The sequence below is a fragment of the Mobula birostris genome, chromosome 31, assembly GCF_030028105.1.
Source record: "Mobula birostris isolate sMobBir1 chromosome 31, sMobBir1.hap1, whole genome shotgun sequence".
Classification (NCBI taxonomy): Eukaryota; Metazoa; Chordata; class Chondrichthyes; order Myliobatiformes; family Myliobatidae; genus Mobula; species Mobula birostris.
Window position 1 is genome coordinate 16,946,491 of NC_092400.1, and position 25,089 is coordinate 16,971,579.

General features: G+C 38.7%; 1 protein-coding gene across 1 annotated transcript in view; it reads left to right on the forward strand.

Moving 5' to 3' along the window:
- Positions 1–25,089, forward strand: part of glt1d1 (glycosyltransferase 1 domain containing 1) — a 74,265-nt gene that overhangs the window by 7,582 nt on the left and 41,594 nt on the right. The window contains exons 3-6 of the mRNA XM_072247960.1: positions 7,089–7,194; positions 8,670–8,721; positions 19,257–19,293; positions 22,078–22,134. Coding sequence (XP_072104061.1) covers positions 7,089–7,194; positions 8,670–8,721; positions 19,257–19,293; positions 22,078–22,134 — 252 coding nt within the window. The remainder of the gene's footprint in view (positions 1–7,088; positions 7,195–8,669; positions 8,722–19,256; positions 19,294–22,077; positions 22,135–25,089) is intronic.

Here is a 25,089-nt window from a genome sequence, read left to right on the forward strand (position 1 = left end):
CTTGCCTTGCTTGCTATTTATACAGATCAAGTCATTACTCTGTGAATTGAGCTAGAATAAGGTAAAACAGTAACAATACAGAATAAAATGTAAATGTTACCCCAAAAGGTGCAGTGCAGGTAAAAAGTACAAGACCATGATAAGGTAGATCGTGTGACCAAGAATCCATTTTATCTGATAACTTGGGAAAACATCCACGAAATAATTGCATTGGTGATTGACCTTGCACGAAAGTCAGTGATTAGAGAATATACCCGCAGTGCACTGCATGTTGTTGTCTCCAAATAATAGAGATAATTTTCAGGATGTCAAATTGTGAGCCACCTACTGTAAATTTGTACTGTTTTCTCCTTAAGTGATTAGCCTTTGAGAGGGGAATTGAGGGAATGGTCTGGTACGAGACACTTTCTAGGCACAAGTAGGCTGGCTTCTTGTACAGAATAGAATTGACGGTCAGTTCCCTCCACTCCTTTGGATCAGAATCTGCTTTCATATCACAGGCGTATGCTGTGAAATTTGTTGTTTTGCTGCAGCAGTGCATTACAGTACATTATAAAAACTATACAAGAAATATATTTTTAAAAATTAAATTAATTGTGCAAAAAGAGAACAAAGAAAAATTGAGGTAGTGTACATGGGTACACTACCTCTGATGGCAGAGAGATGGAAACTGTTCCCAAAATGTTTAGTGTACATCTTCAGGCTCTTGTATCTCCTCCTTGATAAAAGCAACGAGAAGAGGCCATGTCCTGGGTGATGGGGGTTCTTAATGATGGACGCCCATCACCCAGGACTGATATCTCTAAGTTCACTAATATCTTTGTTCATTGAGAGTGAGTAATATGTGAGAGTTTTTTTGAATAGTGTAAACCACTTAATCATATCTAAGCTGAAGAAACTAATAAGATCGTGCTCTAAAATAAATTAAACACAATGATACTGTCTTAAATAACTAATTAAAACAAAGTACTTGTCTATTTTCCTGGCAATGAAATTCTCCCAGTTATCTGAAAGGGAGACTCTATGTTTGCACCAGGTTTAACCCAGACTTGGCCTACCCATTATATGTGCAGATAAACCTATGGGAAATGATGGACTCCGCCAGTGCAGGTTGAGTAGGGCAGAAGATGTATTCCTTGATTTAGATTAGGAGCCAGGTATTCTGTGGATATGCATGGGTAAGTTATTAGATCTGTCTCAGTATTTCCACCCTTGCCCACGTGAGAGCTTACCATTCCTGGATAGCTGTGATGAGCCATTGCTGTATTCTTCTGTGAGTAAGTATTCATGTATTGACCTCCAGAACAATGTTCAGCAGAGGGAGGGAGGGAATTGGCTAAAGGAGAAATAATTGTATTGGCATTAGTCATGGGTAACATACTCGAAGACTAGAAAGTGGCTTATTTAAGGGCTGCAAGGATAAGCCAAAAGGCTACAAAATTGGTTTGATGGAAGGAGTCGGGGGGTATTGCAGGATTGTTTTTTTCTAGGTTGAAGGCTTATAACTAGTGCTATGCCACACAGATCCTTGCTGGGTCCACTGTTGTTTTCCACCTGTATTAGCAGATTGGATGAGAATATAATTGGTACGGTTAGTTAGTTTGCAGATGACACTATGAATAGTAGATAGTGAATAAGGCTATCTAAGATGATAACAGGAGCAATCAACTGATAAAGTGGGCAAGAGAATTTACAAGGTTTAGTGAGACCACATGAGCAGTTTTGGTCACCCACCTACAGGAAGGATGTCATTAAACTGGAAAAGGTGCAGGAAAGGTTTATAACGATACTACTTGGAGTGGAAGGCTTCAATGAAAAAGAAAATTCTAGATAGGTTCGGTCTTTCCTCCTGGAGGAGATCAAGAGATGACCTTATAAGGACTTAGAAAATCATGAAGGGCATAGATAAGGTGAATGGTCATAGTCTTTTTTTCCTATGGTTTGGCAATCTAAGAGGACACAGATATAACTTGAAGGGAAAAGTCTAAAGGAGAGTCGAGGGGCAATTTTTTTTCACTCAGAGGGTGTAGGAATTGGAGAATGAACTGTCAGTAGAAATGATAGAAGTAAGTACAATTACAACATTAAGAGACATTTGGGGTACGTCAGTAGGAAAAGTTTGAAGGGGTATGAGATGAATGGGACAAGATCGGGTTGGCAACTTGGTCAGAGTGGACAAATTGTGTTGTTTAAACCTGCGACTCTGAGAATTACATAGAATATATGAACCAATCACTTCACCCAGTGAGTTCAAATCAGTACTTGTATTCCTTTCAAATGACCCTTTTCCTGTCCTTTATCAAAGTCTAGCCACATTTGTACTTTGCATCAATATTTATCAAGGACAGGGACATGGAGAGTAGGGAGAACAGTGAAGAGTGTTCATTTCTGAGGTTAAGTTGAAATGAGGAAGGAGGTGGTGTAGGGTCTTTTAAAGAATATTAAGGCAGGTAAATCCCTATTGCCTTTTGGAATAGACCCCAGGTTATTGAGAGAGGCAAGAGATTAGATTGCTGGGTTGTTGTAGTAAGTGTCGTAACTTACCTGCTTATCAAATGCCAGTCCCCTTGTAGGAGGTGGGGACTGGCCCATGTACAGAGCATTGCAGCCCCTCCCACTAGGTTTTGTTAGCCAGCAATGTCACAGCACTGGTAGGGTTTAAATCTAGTGTGCCGTAACAATGCGGTCTCCTTTTCTCTTGGGTCACCATGGTCTGGGTAGACAAAGATGCCGTGGAAACGATAGACAGTGGGGGTATACTGCAGTGTAGATACCCTGGGCAAACACACAGTGGCAAATACTTATCTAAAGAGTATGTTCAGTGTCTGTTTTGTCCTGCCAACTTGGATGCTTTATTTAGATAAGTAAACTTAATCTAAATGCGTTTACTGAATGCTTAGTCTGTGTTTTGTCGTGTAATAAATTGCTAACCTATTTACTGACAGTGAGCCTCTTCTGTCCCACCCTCTGAGCCCGTGAACCTGATTTCCCACAATATGGGGTTTTGACCAATATCTTTGTATATGCTGTGGCCACAAGCAGGATCTTAGAGAACTGGCCAGTAACTAATATTGTTCTACTTTCAAAAGCAGAATTAGAGATAATCCTGGAAACTGTAGACAGATGAATCATGTCAGTGGGCGGGAAGTTACTTGAGAAGATGTTTAGGATAGAATTTGTGAGCATCTGGCCCTAATTCAGGATAGTTAGCATGGCTTCATGTAGGGAAAATCATGTCCTATGAACGTAATTGAGTTTTTTGAGGATATGGCGAAGGTGATTGATGAAGGTAAAACTGGATGTTGTTAAACACCTTACTAAAATTCATGTAGACAAGGTCCCTCGTGGTAATCTTCTGTAAAATGTTATGATGCATGGGATCCATGGTGAACTGGCCATTTGTATTCAGAATTAGCTTGCACATAGAAGACAGAGGCTGGTGGGGTTGGTGGGATATTTTCAAGCTGGAGGTCCATGATGAGTGGTGTTCCACAGAGATCCATATTGGGACCTCTCTGTTTGTGATATGATTGACCTGGATGAAGACATGGCTGTGTGGTTTAGTACGATGCAGATATAGAGATTGGTGGTGTTGTGGATAGTGTAGAAACAGCCAAAGGATACTGCGGGATATAGTTCAGTTGCAGATATGTGTGGAGAAGTGGCAGATGGGGGTTACAACGCTGAATGTGAAGTATTGCACTTTGGGAGATTAAATGTAAAAAGAGACAGGGCAAGACCCTTAATATACAGAAGGATCTTGGGGTCCAAGTCCACAGCTCCCTGAAAGTGTCCTCATTGATTGATAGGATAGTAAAGAAATTATATGGGTTGTTTGAGTAACACACATAAAATGCTGGAAGAACTCTGCAAGTCAGGGAACATCTATGGAGGGGAATAAGCAGTCAAAATTTCTGATGAGAACTTTCATCAGGACTTAATAAAGGGTCTTGGCACAGCATATCGACTGTTTATACCTCTCCTTGGATGCTGCCTGACTGGCTGAGTATCTCCAGCATTTTGTGTACTTTATCCAAGATTTCCAGCATCTGTAATCTCTCCACTGTACATAGAATGCTTGCCTTTGTTAGTTGAGCAATTGAGCTCAAGAGTCAGGAAGTTAAGTTACAACTTTATGCAAGTATATTTAGGCTACATCTGGAGTATTGCATTCATTTTTGGTCACTCCATTATAGGAAAAGTGTAAAGGCTTTGGAGAGGGTGCAGAGAGCTTACCAGGATGCTGCCTGGATTAGAGGTCCTGTGCTATAAACAGTGGTTGGACAAACTTAGGTTGTTTTCTCCAGAGAAGCACAGGCTGAGGTCTGATAGAGGTTTATAAGATTATGAGGAGCGTTGATTGACTATCTATCGCTACAGTAACTATATTCCAGGAGTGAACTGCCACAGACTATTTGGGGAGGGCTAATTACACTGGTATGAGGCAGGAACTGGGAACGTAATTTAGGAAGAGATGTACTTAAGGAAATGCACAGCAGAAATGTGGAGGTTGTTTAGGGACCACTTCCTGGAGTTCTGGATAGGTTTGTCCCATTGAGACATGGAAAGCGGAAGGAACCATGGTTGATAAGAGTTGGAACATCTAATCAGGGGGAAGAAGAAAGCATACTTAAGGTTTAAGAAGCAAAAATCAGGCAGAACTCTTGAGAATTATAAGGTAACCAGGGAGGAGATTAAGAAAGGAGGTAGTATAGCTAGAAGGGGACAATGAAAAGACTTGGAGAATAGAATTAAGGAAACCCCCAAGGTGTTCCACACATGAACAGGAGGATAACTAGAGGGAGGGAAGGATGGCTCAGGGATAAAAGGGGAAACAAGCCTGAAGGCTGAGGAGGTAGGAAAGGACCTTAATGAATACTTTCCTTCAGTGTTAACCAGGGAGAGGGACCTTAATGAGTGTGAGGCCAGTGTAAAACAGGCTAATGTACTGGAACATATCAAAGTTAAGAAAGAGGCAGCGTTGGAGCTTCTGAGAAACGTTGGGAGAGATGTCACTGGGGGCGAACGAGGTATAATCCAGGTTCCTTCAGGAATTGAGAGAAGAGATTACGGTGACATTAATAATGATATTTACATCATCCTTTGCCACAGGAATAATGTGGAGGATTAAAGAATGGCAAATGTTCTTTCATTTTTCAAGAAAGATAATGAGGATAATCCTGGGATTATCGACCAGTGAGTCTTATGTCAATCGTAGGCAAACTACTGGAGAGGATTTTTAAGCACAGGATTTATGAACATTTGGAGAAGCATAGTCTTATTATGAATAGTTGGCTTAGCTTTGTGAAGGGCAAGTCATGACTCACAAGCCTAACTGAGTTTCTCAAGGAGGTGACGAAACAAATGATAAAGTTAGTGTGGTGTACATGGATTTTAGTTGGGTGTTTGATAGGGATCCTCATGGTAGGCTTGACCATAAAGTTATGAGGCATGGGATCCATGGAAACTTGGCTCTGTGGATTTGGAATTAGCTTCCCCACAGAAGGCAGATGTTGGTAGTAGATGGAGAGTATTCTGCCTGGAGGTTGGTCACCACTAGTGTTCTGCAGGGCTCTGCTCTGGGCCCCCTGCTCTTCGTGATTTTTTTTTATATAAATTACTTGAATTAGGCAATAAAGGATGATTTAGTAAGTATGAAGATGGCACAAAGGTTAGAAGAGTTGTGCATTGTGTAGGTGGTTGCAATAGGTTCCAACGGGATATAAACAAGATGCAGTTGGGCAGAGAATTAGCAGATCGAGTTCAGTCCAGAGAAGTGTAAGGCGATACACTTTGGAAGATTGAACTTGAAGGCAGAGTACAAGGTTAATGACAGCATTCTTAGCGTTGTAGAAGAACAGAAGGATCTTGGGCCCAAGCCTACAGACCCTTCAAAGTTGCCTGCAAGTTGACAGGGTGGTTAAGAAGGGATATGGTGTGCTGTCCTTTGTTAGTTGGAGGATTGAGTTGAAGAGCTGCAAGGTGATGTTGCAGCTCTATAAAACTCTGGTTAGACCACACTTTGATCAATGTTGTCACCTGGCTATAGGAAGAATGTGGAAGCTTTAGAGAGGTTTCAGAACAAATTTACCAGGATTCAGCCTAGATTAGAGCACATATCTTCTGAGAAATGGTGAGTGAGCTATTTGGAGTGATGGAGGATGAAAGATCACTTGTATAAGATTATGAGAGACAAAGATAGAGTGGATAGCCAGCACTGTTTTTTCCCAGAACAGTAATGGCCAATACAAGAAGATATGTGCTTAAGGTGAGTGGAGGGAAGCTTAGAGGAGATATCAGCCGTATTTTCTTTTACACAGAGTCTGGAGCACAATGACAGGAGTGGTGGTAGAGTCTGATACAATGAGAGACATTTAAGAGACTCTTAGATGGGCACATGGATTAAGAAAAATGGAGGGTTATAGGCTGCAGAAGACAGAAGAAATCAATTGACCGTGAAATACATTTATATAGGTTGAGGCAACATGGTGGGATGAAGGGCCTGTGTTGTGCTGTGCTGCTCAATGCTCTATCTACTTCTAGCACCATCCTCAGCAAGTATTTTGTACTGATTAGGTATTTTATTTGTCTTCATTTTATGTATTCGTAACCCAGAATAGCACTTCTTTTAAATAATTTTTTTCTACTTGCTGCCCCATCTTTTAAAAATCTTTGTACCCATGTACTGGATGCAGAGAACCATGTATGCCTCATTCCTTCCCATTTTTCTTGCTCAATTTCGTCCTTAAGTAAACTTCATAATCAACAAGATTAATTCCTCTGTATCTTGTCGTCAAGTACCTACCTCCGGGTTACCTTTAGGGTAAAGGTGAAGAACTTGCTGTGTGCTTTTCATTAACATTCTCCTTTTACCTTATCTTTTCCTTACATGCTTTTTCTACATCTTTCTCCTTCCTATTCCTGACCTTCTTTCCCTTCTGATTTTCACTTTCAGTTATATTTTTAAAGTCAATGGTTAAGCAACAAGAAGCACATTTATTTTAGCCTATGGAATTTTACTGACGTGAAGTAGATCAGAAGCACAGAGACATGGGATTAAAATTATTTCAAAAATCTCATTCCTTTAGACAGCAGTGTGCCATATGGAGCTATATTTGGTGGAACCGACATTAATGAAGATATCAAAGATGCAAAGAAGCATGAAGTCATGGGGACTATCCTCCAGAAAGCTAGGTAATACCAGCACACTCTTTTTCTGTTGTAGTGTAGGAGAGGAAAAGGCATTGTTATCTTTTGAATCTGTAAGTCTGTAAGCTAAAATCAATAAATTTAATAATAATATTCGTAGGATCAATGCAATCTGCACAACCATTACCTGATTTAGGTGGTTCTGTTTTTTAAAAAAAACCTGGAGATTAATTTTGAAAGGTTCTCACCTGCTTACTTATTTGTGCTCATGGTGAGGTTGCACACTGCTGCGAAACTGATTTTATTTTCCCAATTTGAGATATCCTGTGATGGTGTCACAACCATTCCCATTTCAGCTTGGCACAGCCAACAGCAGAATACATTCCCTCTGCTGTATGTCAATCGCTTACTTAGTATTTCAGCCTTTATTAGAAAACAAATCATCCAAGTTTTTGGCTACTTTTTTCACGTACATCTGCTTTGGCTCAGCACCTATTTTTCAACAGGTGGAGTGTCTAAGGAGGATTACCTACAATGCAGAACTCGGTTATTTTCTTGTTCTTGATGCCAACTTATTAAGTGAATCTGTATTACAGTCGGAAGTATTGTTCATTATTTTCAAATATTCATAATAGCCCTTAACTTCTCCAATTCTGATTAGTGTACTGTGCTGCACATGATTAATATGTGGCTTGATAAGTCCAACTAATTATAGACCAACTATGTAAATTATATGTACAAAATAATGAGGACTCACACATAAAAGTAATGAGATAAGGTTTCCAATTCAACCTCAGCATCAATATATATTAACTTTATTGCAAATTTTAGTTTAGTGAAACATTTTCTTTTATGCATGGAAATTTGCCTAATAGTTATTTTCCTCGTTACTGTGGTACAGATTTGTGATAGCAATATTATACCTCTGTAAAATAGATGGGTATTGGATTTGGAGTCTCATCAGAGTTACCTTGATCAATAGTGTTAATGGTAGTAATTATTTTAAAGAAATCATAAACCGACTGATTCTAATTAGTAAGATCTAACAAAACCTATCAAAGTCTTCGAACGGCATAGGTATTATCTGTCTTTTGTCTTCCTATTGGCAGTTTATAGTTAGATGATGGATATTTTTGTGAAATTCTGTGATAAATCATTGATATAATGACTGGAGGCTTATTAGTTGAGTTCTGTGCTCAGCATACACTTTGATTAAACATGTTATTCTCAGTAGGCTTATATTATTGCAGTTTAAATTCCTTCAATTACTGTCTAGAGTAAATGCCCAAGGAAATGTGGATAGTCTGAATGTTATTAAAGATAAATCCTTGAGCTTTCAGTACCACTGTTATTTTTAAATTAAAATTTCTCTTCAATTTACCCACTTTGTTTAAGCATTGGTTTTTACGATTTCAAACTGCTTTTTAGCCCACAATGTTGACATTGGTCCCTGATGTACCAAATGCTGTCGTTGTGAGCTATTTTAATATTCTTTTCCTGAAAACATTTTTAATTGCCAGGTTTGTGGTGGCTTTCACAGAGCAGTTGAAGAAAACAGCAGAGCTTCATTGGGTATGTATTGTGCAAGCTTCACGTCGTTTGCCACTGTCAGCATCCTATGCATTGCATTACCTTTTTCAAAGTTAATTTGCTTAGTATAATTCAGGATTAATACCTTATAATCGTGAAATTTTTCAGTCTTATGTTCAGTCTGTATTGTCAACCGTTCTTTTTCATTGTCTGTGAGGGGAGAGGGGTATTGGGGGCGTCGATGGTTTTGCACAGGGGAAGGGGATTTTGGGTGTTAATGTTCTTGTGGTGTTTATGTTAATTTTTGGTGCGGGGGTGTTTGGGGACCATGTTCTTGTTGTATTTCGTGAGGGTGAAGTTAGGGTAGGAGGGGTTGATGATCCTGTTGGCATTTTTTTTGTGCCTGGGTGGTGAGTTTGCTGTTTTTCTTTGAACTGATAACAAATTTTGATAACAAATGAACCTTTGAACCTTTGAAATTTTTTCTCAAATATAGTTGCTCCTTGGCCAAGTATCAGGAAAATGAGCATTTCTCATAAATACATTAATAGTGAATGAGAAATTATTACTATTTGTTTCATCTGGTGACATGTGCTTTTATTGTAATCATCCCTCCCCAATTTATTCAAATTCCAAATTCCAAAGAAATTAATAATTTCAAATAAGATGCCAAGGATATATTTCAGATTTTTGTTATGCTATTGGTAGAAGATTTAAGTTCAGGAAGTACTGGAGTCTGAAGGAGAACAGATAGTTAATGTTCAAGAAATTAATATGATGAGACCCTTGAAACGAAACAATGTAATAATAAAATCAAGTATTATGTGTAACTGTTGGTCATTGTTAAGCTGTCGCCAGACCTGGTGCTTTCCTCCAAGAGGCCCACAAACTTATCGTTGAGTTTGGAGGCTTGTGTGCCTCAGTGACCCGGAGAGCTATGTCGCTGGAGTCAGGGCTTCATGCTTTGGCTGTTGGTAGGGTCACCCATGCCAAACAGGTCAAAGGGTCCTGGCCAGACTGAGTGGTCCACCAGTCCTCCAGGTTCAAGGGTTCAGCTCAGGGCTAACAACCCTAACTGGTAAAACAAAACTGTTACAAAAACAGCAATGAAGAATCCTTCTACATCTGAGTGCAACGGTATTCCTGATCTCCACTTGAACTTGCATGACTGACAGTAGTGAAAACTGAGAGGAAGCTCCTGACGTGATGAAAGAAGCTTTGAACGCTGCCAGAGATGGAAGTCCTTCATTGCTACTCTAAATGCCAGTGGCATAATGGGCAGTAAGTAAGTTGGTCAGACCTGATGCTTTGGCAACAGCAATTCATTTGGCACTGGTGACATGCCTTAGCTATTCTGAGTTACCTTTATCAGAAAGGTGCCATATTTGGTATATGAGTTCAAAGGTCATATAGGATATTAGGAACTAGGCAAACTTACTGAATAGATTGATTCATTTATTTTATGTAGAACTAGAAGAAAAGAGAGGGAAAATCATTTTTATTTGCAAAACATTTCACAAATTTCTGAGGAGTGACATTCTCTGATTAGATCACCAAACACAGGTGTATAGAGGTCTGCTTTTCCAATTAACACAATGGGGATCTTTAAACTGCAAAATTTCAAGAAATAACCTTTGCTACTTTGCAATTCTGAAAGTCAAAAGTCATGACATAGTTGACACAAGGACTTTAACATGGGGGCATAGTATTTACAAGTAAATTGAAATACAATATCACTACCAATCAATAAGTTAGTTCTGCGTAGAAAATAAAGAGCTACATTTAAAATAACTCACACTGCTGCGAAGGGAGTTCGGCGAAATAAGCAGCACAGAGTCTTTGCACAGCAGTTTTTCACTTGCTGAAACAACTGCATTTAGCAACTATCTTAATTCTCTCAACCAGCTGATCTGACCCACTACCACCACTATCATTTTTCAAATACGCCCAAAACCAAACCCAGATGGGCTTGTTTAGTCATCAAACAGTTACTAAGTCAATAAATAATAGTACAGCACTTTTCCTGATACATGAGGAAATCTTATCATTAGTTGTTTTTACACTTAGCTTCATAAATGCTCAATTTCAAACACTTTTGGACATTGGGAAAATTTGCATCTTACAGTCCTAGATTGCTTTGTGGGTTATCACCCAACAATAAAAGCAGACCAACTTTTATTCACATGAAGATTGTTGGTTTATTTATTTATTTATTAATTTATTTAACCACAACACAGAATAGTCCCTCCCAGCCCTTCAAGCCACACTGCCCAGCAATCCCACCATTTAATTCTAGCCTAATTTATAATGACCAATTAATTTACCAACTGGCATGTCTTTGGACTGTGGGAGGAAAACGTACAAACTTCTTCCAGGCAGCGACGAGAGTTGATCCTGGGTCGCAGTACTGTAAAGCATTGTGCTAACCACTACACTACTGTTCATGCTTCTAAGGTGAGTGACCAACATCGTTTTATCAATCGGGCAGTAAATTTAAATCAACTCCAGTATCGTCACTTCTAAAATTGTTGCCTTGTTGACACTTTGCTTCTGCCTCCTGCCACGTGAAGATTAATATTTGATACTAGACACATATCCTAGGATTGAATGTAACAAGCCATATGAGTAATGCCTAATTCTGGATAGCACCTGTGGGCATTGAAACTAAACCACTTTGCAAATTTGTCCCAGGAATGGACAGTTCAATGGCCAAACCCACCAGTTATAGTGAAGGCTAGTCACAGGTGAAACTATGGTACAGATACGGAGTTTTTGCAAAGGTTTAGAGACCTCAATGTCTTTTTAGAGAAATAAGTTTTAAACTTCTGTACTTTAAATATGAACATTCTGAAGGAACACACACAAAATGCTGGTGGAACAAAGCAGGCCAGGCAGCATCTATAGGAAGAAGTACAGTCGACGTTTCGTGTCGAGACCCTTCGTCAGGACTAATGGAAAAAAGAGATAGCAAGAGATGTGAAAGGGGGGGGAGACTCGAATTGATAGAAGACAGGAGGGGCAGGGATGAAGTCAAGAGCTGGGAAGTTGATTGGCAAAAGGGATACAAGGCTGGAGAAGGGGGAGTATAATGGGACGGAAGGCCTTGGAAGAAAGAAAGGGGAGGGGAGTACCAGAGGGAGATGGAGAACAGGCAAGGAGTTATTGTGAGAGGGGAGGGAGGGAGGGGGGGGGAGAGAGAGAGAGATAAATAGGGATGGGGGGAAGGGGAGGAGGGCCATTAACGGAAGTTAGAGAAATCAATGTTCATGCCATCAGGTTGGTGGCTACCCAGACGGAATATAAGGTGTTGTTCCTCCAACCTGAGTGTGGCTTCATCTCGAAAGTAGAGGAGGCCATGGATTGACATATGGGAACGGGACGTGGAATTAAAATGTGTGGCCGCTGGGAGATCCTGCTTCCTCTGGCGGGCAGAGCGTAGGTGTTCAGTGAAGCAGTCTCCCAGTCTGCGTCGGGTCTCGCCAATATATAGAAGGCCACACAGGTAGCACTGGACACAGTATATCACCCCAGCCGACTCACAGGTGAAGTGTCGCCTCACCTGGAAGGACTGTCTGGGGTTCTGAATGGTGGTAAGGGAGGAAGTGTAAGGGCAGGTGTAGCACTTGTTCCCCTTACAAGGATAAGTGCCGGGAAGGAGATCGGTGGGAAGGGATGTGGGGACGGATGGACAAGGGAGTCGCATAGGGAGCGATCCCTGTGGAAAGCAGAGGGGGTGGGGAGAGGGAAAGATGTGCTTGGTGATGGGATCCCTTTAGAGGTGGCAGAAGTTACGGAGAACTATATGTTGGACATGGAGGCTGGTGCGGTGGTAGGTATGGACAAGAGGAGCCCTATCCCTAGTGGGGTGGCGGGAGGATGGTGTGAGAGCAGATGTGCGTGAAATGGGAGAGATGTGTTTGAGGGCAGAGTTGATGTTGGAGGAAGGGAAGCCCCTTTCTTTAAAAAAGGAAGACATCTCCTTCGTCCTGTAATGAAAAGCCTTATTCTGAGAGCAGATGCGGCGGAGACGGAGGAATTGAGAGAAGGGGATAGCATTTTTACAAGTAACAAGGTGGGAAGAGGAATAGTCCAGGTAGCTGTGAGAGTCCGTGGGCTTATAGTAGACATCAGTAGATAAGCTATCTCCAGAGATAGAGACAGAGAGATCAAGGAAGGGGAGGGAGGTGTCAGAAATGGACCAGGTAAATTTGAGGGCAGGGTTGAAGTTGGAGGCAAAGTTGATGAAGGCTTTCTGAAGGCTTTGGCAGTCTTTCAGGTGACTGTCCCCTACAGAGGACTAGACTTCATTTTGGAAAGAGATGAGTTCCATGCTATGTGTATCCAGAATTTAATCACTTGTGTCAATCATCTGATTATCTGTGAGTGATAGAGCTTCAGGCAGTAGTGTACACCTTGCATTATATATACCATAAAAATTTCCACAGAGACTGTGACTCTTTACAGTGGTGCCAGTGAATATGATCACCGAATCAGGGAAAAACACATTATGGTCATGCAGCAGAAAAATCACAATAACATTCAGTGCCACTCTACAGTCATATTTGCAACCTGCCGCTGTATAACTCCTAGTCAGGTGTTTAATCCAAATGAAGAGAAATGCCACTGTGCTGACACTGAGTTTATTGTAATATTGTCAGTGAAACAAAATAAAACAATTCTTGTTTGTTTTGGATGAACGTAGATTCACGATTTCTCACATTTCCTGTTGCTTCCAGGTGCTCAATATTGCCAGGAAATAGTATTGGTACTGAGGGATCATTTCCTGCACAAGAGGTCAGTTAACAAAGCTAGAATACATGGAATTGAGATGATGTGCTGACATACACTCAGTGGCTACTTTATTAGCTGCACCTTTAAATCTGCTCATTAATGCAAATATCCAACCAGCCAATCATGTGGCAGCAGCTCAATGCATAAAAGCAAGCAGACATGGTCAAGAGTTTCAGATGCTGTTCAGACCAAACATCAGAATGGGGAAGAAATGTGATCTAAGTGACTTTGACTATGGAATGATTGTTGGTGCCAGATGGGGTAGTTTGAGTATCTCAGAAACTGCTTAGCATCTGGGAGTTCCATGCACAACAATTAAAGTTTATTTAGAATGGTGCAAGGAACAAAAAAGATCCGGTGAGCAGCAGTTATGTTGGGCAAAAATGCCGTTTTAATGAGAGAGGTTAGAGGGGAATGGCTAGACTGGTTAAAGCTGACAGGAAGGCAACAATAGCTCAAATAACCTCCCATTACAGCAGGGCTGTGCAGAAGAGCATCTTTGAATGTACAACAGGTCAAACTTTGAAGTGAATGTGCTATGGCAGCATAAGACCACACCAGGTTCTACTCCTGTACCTAATAAAGTGGCCACTGAGTGTAGATTTAGAATTAGTTATGGGACGGGAAGTAAAGAATAAGGTCAAACCATTCCTCAGGTTGGCAGGCTGTGACTGGTAGCTACAACAAGTGCTGAGCCCCAGCTGTTCATGATGTGGTTGAGGGGTCAAATGTCTCACTGCCAAGTTTCCTGCTGATACTAAACTGGGTGTGGTCGTGAGTATGGACAAGGATGTACAAAGGATTCACATGAATTTAAATAAGCTGACAGTGAGTAATGGCATGACATATAGAATGTAATATCGAAAAATGTAAGGCCATTCATACACCAAGTGTTTGATAAATAGCAAGAGATTGGGTAAGTGTTGATGTTCAAAGGGGTCTATTGCCCTTGAAGACAAATCACTGAGGGCTAACCTGTAGGTGCAACAGGTGATTGGGAACATGAGTGATACATTAGTTACTATTGTGAGTTGGTTCAGTTTCAGGAGATGCCATTGAAACTTGAGCAACAAGGGGGGAAAGGATTAGAACAAATGAGACATTTAGTCACTCAGAGTGTGGTAAACCTTTGGAATTCTCTACTTGAAATGGCTATGAAAACTAAGCTATTGTATGCATTAAAGACAGAGATCAATAGATTTCTGGTTGTTAAGGGAAGCAATTGATATTGGAATAGGTACTGTAAGAGAGCACTGAGGTAGAAGATCAGCATGATCTTTTGAATGGCAGAGCAGGGTAAGAGAGCTGCGTGACCTACTTCTGGTCTTATTTTTTTTAAATCTTTGTATTGCGTTCTTATTCTCTCACTACCAATGTGTTTTCAATGAAAACTGGTGTTCCAGTAAAACCAAATGTACAACATAACTTGTGAAGGAAAGGAATGAACTTATGGATGACCGTAGATGAAATTGGTGAATTTGAACTTCTTTTAAGCATTTGGTTCATTTTGAAGAAATGGAAATAGACACACAGAAGAGCGAGGTTAAGAGTGGTTTGTGTGTGTATGTACAAAGTGTGTTTGTTGCTTCCCATGACTTCATCCCCCCCTGGTCAATTTTGAAGTGACAAATTTCCCACGACAAAATTCTAGCCCTGATTATCCTGTCAAAAGTTGTTGCTGCTGCCTTTTCTTTTCCTTGATGAGTATTTCCTCACAGTGTACGCGCGATGATGGCAGTGAACCTAGCTTCCTACTACTCTGTATTCCATTATTTTCTTTGAAGAAAGTGTCAACAGTTGGGTTAGATAATCCCAGAGTAGCGAAGTTTTAAATTTATAAACCAAAGGGATGACTAATCCCCACCTATATTTGAACGCATTCTATGCAAATATCAGAACTATATCTGCTCAAGACCTTATCAAGTTACAAGATATACAGTAACAGTTGCATTTTTCACTGACACTTAACAGTTAGATCATGGATCACTGGGGATGAAATGGAGAGATGCACTCCATAGTAACATTTCCGAACAAGCTATCATTTCAACCTCAGTTGAAATTAAGCTTAGCCCACGACAGCTGTTAGTTGCATGCACTGGAGGATTTGGCTTTGTCTTTTCATGCAAAGAGCTAAGATTAATCACAACATTGGAAGGGTAGATATTGCACTGAGCAATCAATCAGATTTTTGCAGCCTGGATCATTTAATAGAAAGTGAAACCTATCTGCAGTATAGTAGACCACAAATCACCCGTGAAGCCCAACATCTGAAAGAGAAGTAGAGAGTACTGCCATTTATGCGTAGTGTTTATATTATAATTGTAGTTATGATTGGGCATAATGGATACTTGTCCAAATGATAGCACTTGGAATGATGACTGTACACCTAGCAATTATAGAGTAGTTATTGCTATACAGAGGGAACAGATGAGGAAAACTGGGGTCCAGACTGGAAAATTGGATTCAAGGCTGGGATACTGATAATAGAATAATATCTGTAGATCTGTAATAGCTAATAGAGATTACCATTTAATATTGTAATGAGAAAAATATGAACTATTAATTTGTGCTGCCAGATCTGTATCCTTGAAAAGTTCCTCGGAGTGACAATTCTTAGTGGCATTTACTCAAATAAAGCTGTATCGTCCAATGTTTTTCTAACTAGCCTTTGGCTTTCAGCAAAAACCTCTGCTGAGCTAAAGAAGCTTGTGGTATTGCCTAATCTTCTCACCGTAATAGGCATGAACTTAAGTAGTAATATTTCCATTATTTCTCTAATATTGTACTTAACACCATCACTACAGAGTGCATTTGTTCAAGAAAAAGGTATATGTCTTATTCTTTCAGAGTAACTGAGAATGTTGAATAACTGGTTCTGTCGTTACTTTATCCTAAGAATTTGTATTTAAAGAGCAGGTTTCTGACAAAGCAGCCAAGTTGAGGACTGTGTACGTACTTGCATTTGTAGGCCTGCGGAAAACCTATTTGTTACAGCCTGACGAACATACTGAGATATTCATAAACTGATTCCAAACTTTAAAGGAAAATGAAGTTAGAACTTCTGAACTAATGACCTTTCTATTCTATTAGATTGCCATTTGTTATTGGCCTTTATCCTTGGTAATAGATGTCTCATAGAGTAAATGTAATTGGATTCTGGCCATTTTATAAACATTGTTTTTCCAAAAGGAAAACTTTTCTAAGAAGGAATCTTTCTTAAAATTGCATCCATTGTCTTCATTTACGGTTGTTATTGAGAATCAATACTTCATTTATAAGAGGAAATTTAAGATTTAATCAGAGGTAAAGATAGGCATGTTTATTCATCTAAGTATTTATTTTCTTTAGGAATCAATTTTGAGAACGTAGAACAAGAAAGAAATAATTAACTAAAAGTATAGTAGTATAGTATGTGATCATGCTCTCCCATGTATTGCCTTCTGGCTGATCAAAACTACCAAAGCAAATTGGATCCCATGCCAATCTTGTGTTATAGCTTCACCATGAGTCTTTATGAAGTTAGTTTTCCAAAGCTTTTTGTATTCAATGGGCAAACTATCTTGATATGATGACATGGAACACTATAAAGTAATCTAGTTAGATTTGTGTTTTGAAGTTCCATGTAATCTTTGGTTTAATAACTAAGAAAAGTTTTGGGAGGTACTGATCTACATCTCTAAATGGCTTTCATTCTGATTAAACTCTGATTTGGTGCTCTTACCTGATTAGTAAAGATGTCAAAGGTTACAAGGAGGAGGCAGGGGTATGGATTGAGATGGAAAATAAATCAGCCAATATTGAATGGTGGAGAAGATTCAATGGGCCAAATAGCCTAATTCTGGTATTCCAAATAAGATTTTCTGCAAGAATTTTCTTCAAGCTTTAAGTCGCTTAATGTTCAGTTGTTTTCTCTCAAGATATGGCTTAAGCTGTTGGTTTAGATTTTACGTGTGAAAATTTTTAATTTTCTTAATCTAATCTTCACTAGCCTTTGCTGTCAAGAAGAATGAATGAGTTCTTGAATGCAACAGCAGAACCCATGATTAAAGAGACTGGGCAGTGGTAGAGGTTTTAACCAAGCATATATTTACAGAGTTTGAACTACATTCAAATGATAAGTGAAATCATAACTGGTTTTAGAAAGGACCAGACTAAAAGAAAGTGCAAGGAGGTCTAAAATAGGCTTACAGTGCAAGTACCTAAACATGAGAAGCATATTATAAAAGGTAAATAAGCTGTAATTGGAATGACAGTGTGGTGGCAACAACAGAAACCTCTGAAGGTGGGCAGAAAATGCAAGGTATTTGGAAAGGTTGGAAGAAAGGAGTGGGAGCAGCAGTATTGATTAATGTCATCCTGGACCAATCGAGGACAGAATCTCTCAGCTTAACGTTAAGGAATAACTAACACATTTGGCTATCAACTTGTCTGAAATTGTCTCACTGCTATCTTATTTCACACATTCAGCAACCTATAACCCTAAAAAATTAAAAATTTCAATGTGCAAAGCACTTCTCTCTAATAACACCTGCTATGAAATTCCATGCTACAGAAAAGTAAGATTGATTAGTATTTGGACCTTAACATGAATTTTTTTAGGATAGGAAGGTCCTTCGTCAGCTTAAAATTATCGCCATTTTAGAGTGAATGGTCCATTGGCTATTATAATCTGACAGACATCCAGTTAGACTCATTAGAAATATTTCTGTGGTATGATACTGTGCATTGTATAATGTTAAACCTCCAGAAATCAGCTATTCATGTTTCATATAGACAGTCAATATTTTGTGAGTAATATGGTTTTGGATAAAATTAATTATCATGAAAAATTATTTAAAACTTCAGAAAAAGGATATACAAGTTATTAAAATCAGAGTCACTGTTTTCCATGAGTAGTTATTACAGATGAAATAAAGAGAATCATTATATTATTTGTAATGAAAATCTTTTAACTTTGAAATTCTTCATTAGTCTAGTTAAACCAATGTAGTCTATAGTACTCAACTATGTACTTGTGATTTTGAGTTTCTTCTGTCTGTTGATCACAGTTTGGGGTCACAGTTGGCCTAAATTACTTTAAACTAAGACAAAGAAAATTCAGTCAAATCCTGATTATGATTAGAGTTTTGGGATATTGGCTGAGGGGATGTTCAAGTTTATCTGCAATAGTTTGATAACTACATAGCTTTAAGTCTCCATTCACTAATTAGAAAATTTTGGCTATTATTCAAAAAATGACCTGTGCCTCCTAAACTGAGTCACACCAGGAAAGAAGAGGTAGGTATGGGAAAGTGGAATCAAAAAAATTCTTTGCTGAAATAAGCATCTAATCTAACTCATTATTGCAGGGTTTACATTAATTGTTGACTACAGTTATAAGATTGAGTCATACCATTTCATAGCTGCTGAGTAATTAATAGATAATTGATTTTGTTAGAACCAAGTTTATTAAATATCATTTGGTATATTTGGTAAATTTTGAAGTCGAGACTTATTATTAAGTAAGACTGAGTTCAAATACTGTAATTGTATTCCACTGTGAACTATCAAGATGTATTACAAGATTACAAGTTGACCTCTGATAAGATCATGCTTCAAATAAAACAAATACATTTTCATTTCTTTTACTCCATTTGGAGTGAAAAGGCAATAAAATTAACCTTTTGTGTATTATTTTCTGCACTTATGCAGCAATAAACACTATGTCTTCGTTGGGTTTATGCAAATTATTTCAAATACAGTTTTGAAAATGTTATTCATTTTGTATTTTGTTTCCTATTTTTAAGCCATTAGCTGGAAATAAGATTCATGTGCAGCCTCAAGGTAAGTTTTGGAAACTGCTTCATTTATAGGATTGATGGCCTTTTCAACATGGTGCTGTGAACTTTATCCCATTCTTTGTTTATGCATTAATATACACTAATGGTGAAACTATTTTAATTAGATTTTGTCTGCAATTTGTATACAGTTGCATGATTAACATTGTGTATCTTTACAAGGTTTCCTAAAACAACAAGCAATTTACTCTACCAAATATACATTTAAGCATGTGGCAAAAGGCAAGAGGCAGTATCCTACTCTGTAATTTACTTTTCAAAAGTATGTGCTATGCGTTGCCAAATGTAAAATTGAACGTTTTGTTAACTTTATAAAACCAGCTATTTTGTTATATTTTCATACATTAGCTGTGTTAAACTCTCCATTTAAATAAACCATTGTGACAGGAGTTGTTTGCACTTCACTAACTCAATCACAGTGACACAGATAAATACGGTGTTCATTTTGAAACAACAGCAGTGGTGACACATGCTATTTTTCTGTGGAATTTTAATGGAGAAGTTTACAACTGAAATAAAATATACTTTTACAAAATTATTTGGTCATGTCTTGTCAGAAGAAAACAAAATGTTATACTACCTCTTCAGAATTTGTGCGGCTATTCTATTTTGATTGGAAGTCTTTCCCATGCTCAGGCCTCATGCTCAAATGCTACAGTAAAGTGGTCTGGCTCACTGTTGGAATTGATTTATTACATATTCTGTGTGTGCATATTTGGAATTTATAGCGCCTGGTGCATTACCCTAGTGTTTGATTATGGTTTTTGTTTTGAAGTAAGATCAATTATTTTGTCAAATCTCACTCAAAATTACAGGCTGTTCCTAGATTGCATATACGGTCCCATCATAATATTAAATACAGAAGTCTAATGTACATAAATGTATTGTTCCACAAATGACAGAAATAGTTTCCTCCCTCCCTTTCTCTCTCTCCATTTTAAGTAATTGTTCTTTCAAATCCTTTCGATGTGCCACGTATGCCATTTTATCTTGTACTGTGGAGAATATCATATTAAAATATTTTTGTGTATTTTCCAGTTTATGGATAAAATTGACATACAACGTAAAAACAGAATGCGTTTATTACCTGAGGAGGGCCTGTATACTCCCTTATGGTAGCATTGTCATGAGTATTGTTAGGTAGTTTTCCAGCCAAATGGTCCTCCTTTCAGTGTGGCATATATCTTGTACTGATGCCTGGCCCTCACTGGTATGTAGAAGTTTTAAGATAGGCAAAGCATACAGTTACACTTTGTTGGAATAGGGGAGGAAAACAGATCATGCTTTTGGGAATAGTTGAAAAGCATTGTCCAGAGTTTGCCTTTGTTGAAATCAGAAAATTGATAATGTGGGTGTGACACTAACAGATAGAAGGATTTTTACTTTAACCATGGAGAGGTTAAAGAAGGCTTAGATTTTCGATAGAGTATCCAAAGAAATAAAACTGTTCTTTAATTCTTTAAGCACATCTCACATGGATCTCAGTTGCAGCATCAACCATGGCAGCTAGTTTATTTTTCTGTAAGGACCTAACCATATTTAGATCAATGTGATTATCGTTGTTTTGCATGGAAATAAACTGCATCATAAAGTTTCTGCTTGCAGCCTCTTTGTATGGTACAATTAAGGAAGTCTGTACTGCTGCACTGTAAACTTTGGTCAAAGATGGCATGGGCCTATTTCTGTGCCATATAACTTTCTGGCTGCAGAACTGAGCGGAATTCTCAGAAGCTTCATTTCCAAAATGCAGTCTGTTGAGGTACAGTTCTTGTGAAAGATCTTCATGCTCTGGAAGAATTATCTGGCTTTCCTCCAGTTAATTGACCTTGCTTTTCCTGCCTCTTGCTGATTTGTACCTTATTGTTCAGTGTAAATCCTAGAAAATGGGTTTTCCATTGAAAACCCAATTAGTGTAATTATTAATTTCTACATTCTCTTAAATGTTGCACTTACAGGATTTTGCAGGATGCAGAATGTTGCATTTCCACACCATTGTGCCTACAATCAATCTCAAGTTGTTGCTTTGATGAGCAGATTGTTGCAAAGTGCAGCATTTTGAAGTATTTTGATTCTAATGAGTCTCTTATAACAAATAAAATTGTTTAGCAGATCCAAAATGCTATTGAATATCTAATTGGAATATATTATTTTAATTGCAATGTGCAGCGCTTCAAATTATCTAATAGGCTTCGACTTGGTTATGTTTTGGTTAAATAGATTTTTCTTCTAAGGCATAATTTTAAAACTCTCAGAGGAACTTTTGATTTTTTTTATTGTATTCATTGATTTCATTTACATTTTAACTTACAAGGTGATGTACAAGAACTTTGCTCTGCACCTACGCCAAATAGGTGTGAAAAGGGTAGGAAAGAGATAGCTCAGCTAGGTCTTGAGACTGATTAATTGATGACTTCCACCTGCAAATCACTCATTTAAGAAAGAACTTAAGTGGAGATTGTGTACTGTTATATTCACTTATTGTGATTAAAATCCCAGGTCAACCCCAATTGCCTCGCTGATGTAAGAGGAAGAGGTTAGTGGGTGGAAGGGGGAGCAGAAACCTGGTTGAAGCTGGTTTTGAAGCAGAATGGAAACATTTCAATCAGGGACAAATATATTTACTAAATATTTGTGTTGTAATATTCATTTTAAAAACATGCTAACACTTCTTTATATGTTCAAAGTATTGGAATATTCCCAAAATATATTTTTAATCTTTAATTATCTTGTGCTTTTTTTATTCTGTGTCTTTTCTTTCAATTGAATCTAGGTGTGGTGACTAAGCCTTGTGCAAAATTTAACTGGGGGGAGTTCCTTCAAAATTCAGGTATGGCTTTGTGATGGCATTTTAATGAGAAGTTCTAGCATTGTATTTGGAACATAGGTTGGGTATGATTTTTTTTTTCTGTAAATAGCTTTGTCTACTATGGTCTAAAAAGGATTTATTGTAAGAAATGTTGAGCAATTTTAACAATGCATAGACCTGGTTGTAGGTTTTCACCAATTGCGAAGTTTGAAAAGATAATTTATAGTAATATTATTCTTACTAAAATAACTAATATCATGCAACCAACAGAATCTTCACAGTGCATTTAATTCTAAATACTACAGTTAACAAATATGCATTGTAGAAATACCTTCTAAATAAAATCTTGTTTTATTAACAAAAGCAACATTCTACCTGAGGATATAAAGAACAGAATTTATCATTTATTTTTGATTAGTGATATGTAATATAACAACTGTGGTCTGTGGTCAGGATCAAGAGGATATGACTGTGAGTGAGGCTGGTAGTGGGAAAGAGACAAGAGACAGTGCTGGAGGAGCCTTCGCCCTTAAGCTTGTCCGACAAGTCTGAGATTTTTGTTCCCTGTGTGGATGACCATAGGGGCTGTAGGAAGGATGAGCAACCTAACTGTGGCACCATAGTTCAGGGAGCCATTCAAGAAGGAGGAAAGAAGAGAAATGTAGTGGTAATTGGAGATAGTATAGTCAGGGGAATAGACAGAGTTCTCTGTCGCGAGGATAGAGCATCCTGAAGGCTGTGTTGCCTACCTGGATTCTGGACATCTTATCTGACCTGCAGAGGAATTTGCAGTGGGAGGGGAAAGTTCCAGTTGTCGTGGTCCACGTGGTTTCCAATAACATAGGTAGAATGAGGAAAGAGGTTCTGCTGAAAGAATTTGAGCAGCTAGGAACTAACTGAAAAAGTAGAACCAAAAAGGTTGTAATCTCTGGATTACTACCTGAGCCACAGGCAATTTGGTATAGGGTCAAGGAGATTAGAGTGTTAAATGTGTGGCTGAAGGATTGGTGTGGGAGCAGTGGGTTTGAATTCATGGGAAATTGACACCAGTATTGGGGAAGGAGGGAGCTGTACCAATGGGACGAGCTCCACCTGAACCGTGATGGGACCTGGATCCTAATAAGTCGCACAACTAGGGTTGAGGACTAGGCTTTAAACTAAATAGTAAGGGGGTGGGTTTAACAGATTGAAGAAGTATGGATAAAGTAAAAATCAAAAGTGTTGATAAAGATAAAGAAAAAAACAAAAGATAAGAGAAAAGTAAGAGTGGAACGAAGAAAAGTCAAGTGCAAAAGAGTAAAAGATTACAAGATTTTAAAAACACAATGAGTATAAGGGCACTTTATTTGAATGCCCGTAGTATTCAAAACAAGGTCAGTGAACTTGTGGCTTGAATCAGTACGAAGAGGTATGATTTAGTGGCCATTACAGAGATGAGGCTGCAGGAGAGGATTGGGAATTAAATATCCAAGGCTATCGGACAATATGGAAGGATAGGCAGGAAGGTAAGGGAGATGGTGTAGTGCTCTTAATTAAAGATGAGATCAGGGCGATAGTGAGAGACGATATAAGATCTAAGGAACAGAATGGTGAATCCATCTGGGTAGAGATTAGGAATAGTAAAGGGAAAAAAATCACTGGTGGGAGTTGTATATTGGCTACCGACTAATAACAGAAATATCTGAGACATGTAAGAATGGAACAGCAGTTATCATGGGAGACTTTAACTTGCACATAGATTGGGTGAATCAAGTTGTTTGAGGCAGTCTTGAGGAGGACTTCAAAGAGTGCATCCATTATGGTTTTCTTGAACAGCATGTTACTGAACCTACAAGGGAGCAAGCTATCTTAGATCTGGTCCTCTGCAATGAGACAGATAAAATTAGTGATGATGTAGTTAGGGATCCTCTTGGAAAGAGTGATCACAGTATGATTGAATTTCACATACAAATGGAGAGTGCAATAGTTTGATCTAAAACCAGTGTATTATGCCTAAACAATGGAGACTACAATGGGATGAGGGATGATTTGGCTAATGTAAACTGGGAACACAGGCTATATGGTGGGACAGCTGAGGAACAGTCGAAGACTTTCAAAGAGAGTTTTCGTGGTGCTCAACAGAAGTATATTCCATTTAAAAGCAAGGACAGTATGGGTGGGGAGAGACGGCCTTGGATAGCGAAGGAAATAAAAGAAGGCATCAAACTAGAAGCTTATGCAGACAAAACCACCAAGAGTAGTGGGAAACTGGAAGATTGGGAAAACTTTAAAAAGCAACAAAGTACCACTAAGCGAGCAATAAAGGTAGGGAAGGTAGATTATGAAAATGAACTAGCACAAACTATAAAAATTGATAGTAAAAGTTTTTATAATTATATAAAGTGGAAAAGAGTGATTAAAGTGAATTTAGGTCCCTTGGAGGACGAGAAGGGGAAATTAATATTGGGTAATAAGGAAATGGTCATTCAAAACCACTTTGTGTTGGTCTTCATAGTGGAGGAGGCATCCACCATGCCAAAGAGAGATGTTATGGATGCGATGGGTGGTGAGGACCTCGATGCAATAGCTACCACTAAGGAGGTAGTGCTGAACAAACTTGTGGGCCTGAAGGTAGACAAGTCCCTTGGTCCTGATGGAATGCATCCCAGCGTACTGAAAGGAATGGCAGAAGTTATAGTAGAAGCTTTGGTGATCATTTACCAAAATTCTCTGGACTCTGGGCAGGTCCCGGCAGATTGGAAGACGACGAATGTCATGCCACTGTTCGAAAAAAGGATGTAGGCAAAAGGCAGGTAACTATAGGCCAGTTAATTTAGCATCTGTAGTTGGGGAAATGCTTGAAACTATCATTAAAGAAGAAATAGCGAGGCATCTGGAAAGAAATAGATCCATCAGTCAGATGCAGCATGGATTCAGCAAAGACAGATCCTGTTTGACAAGCTTACTGGAGTTCTTTGAGGATATAATGAGTGCAGT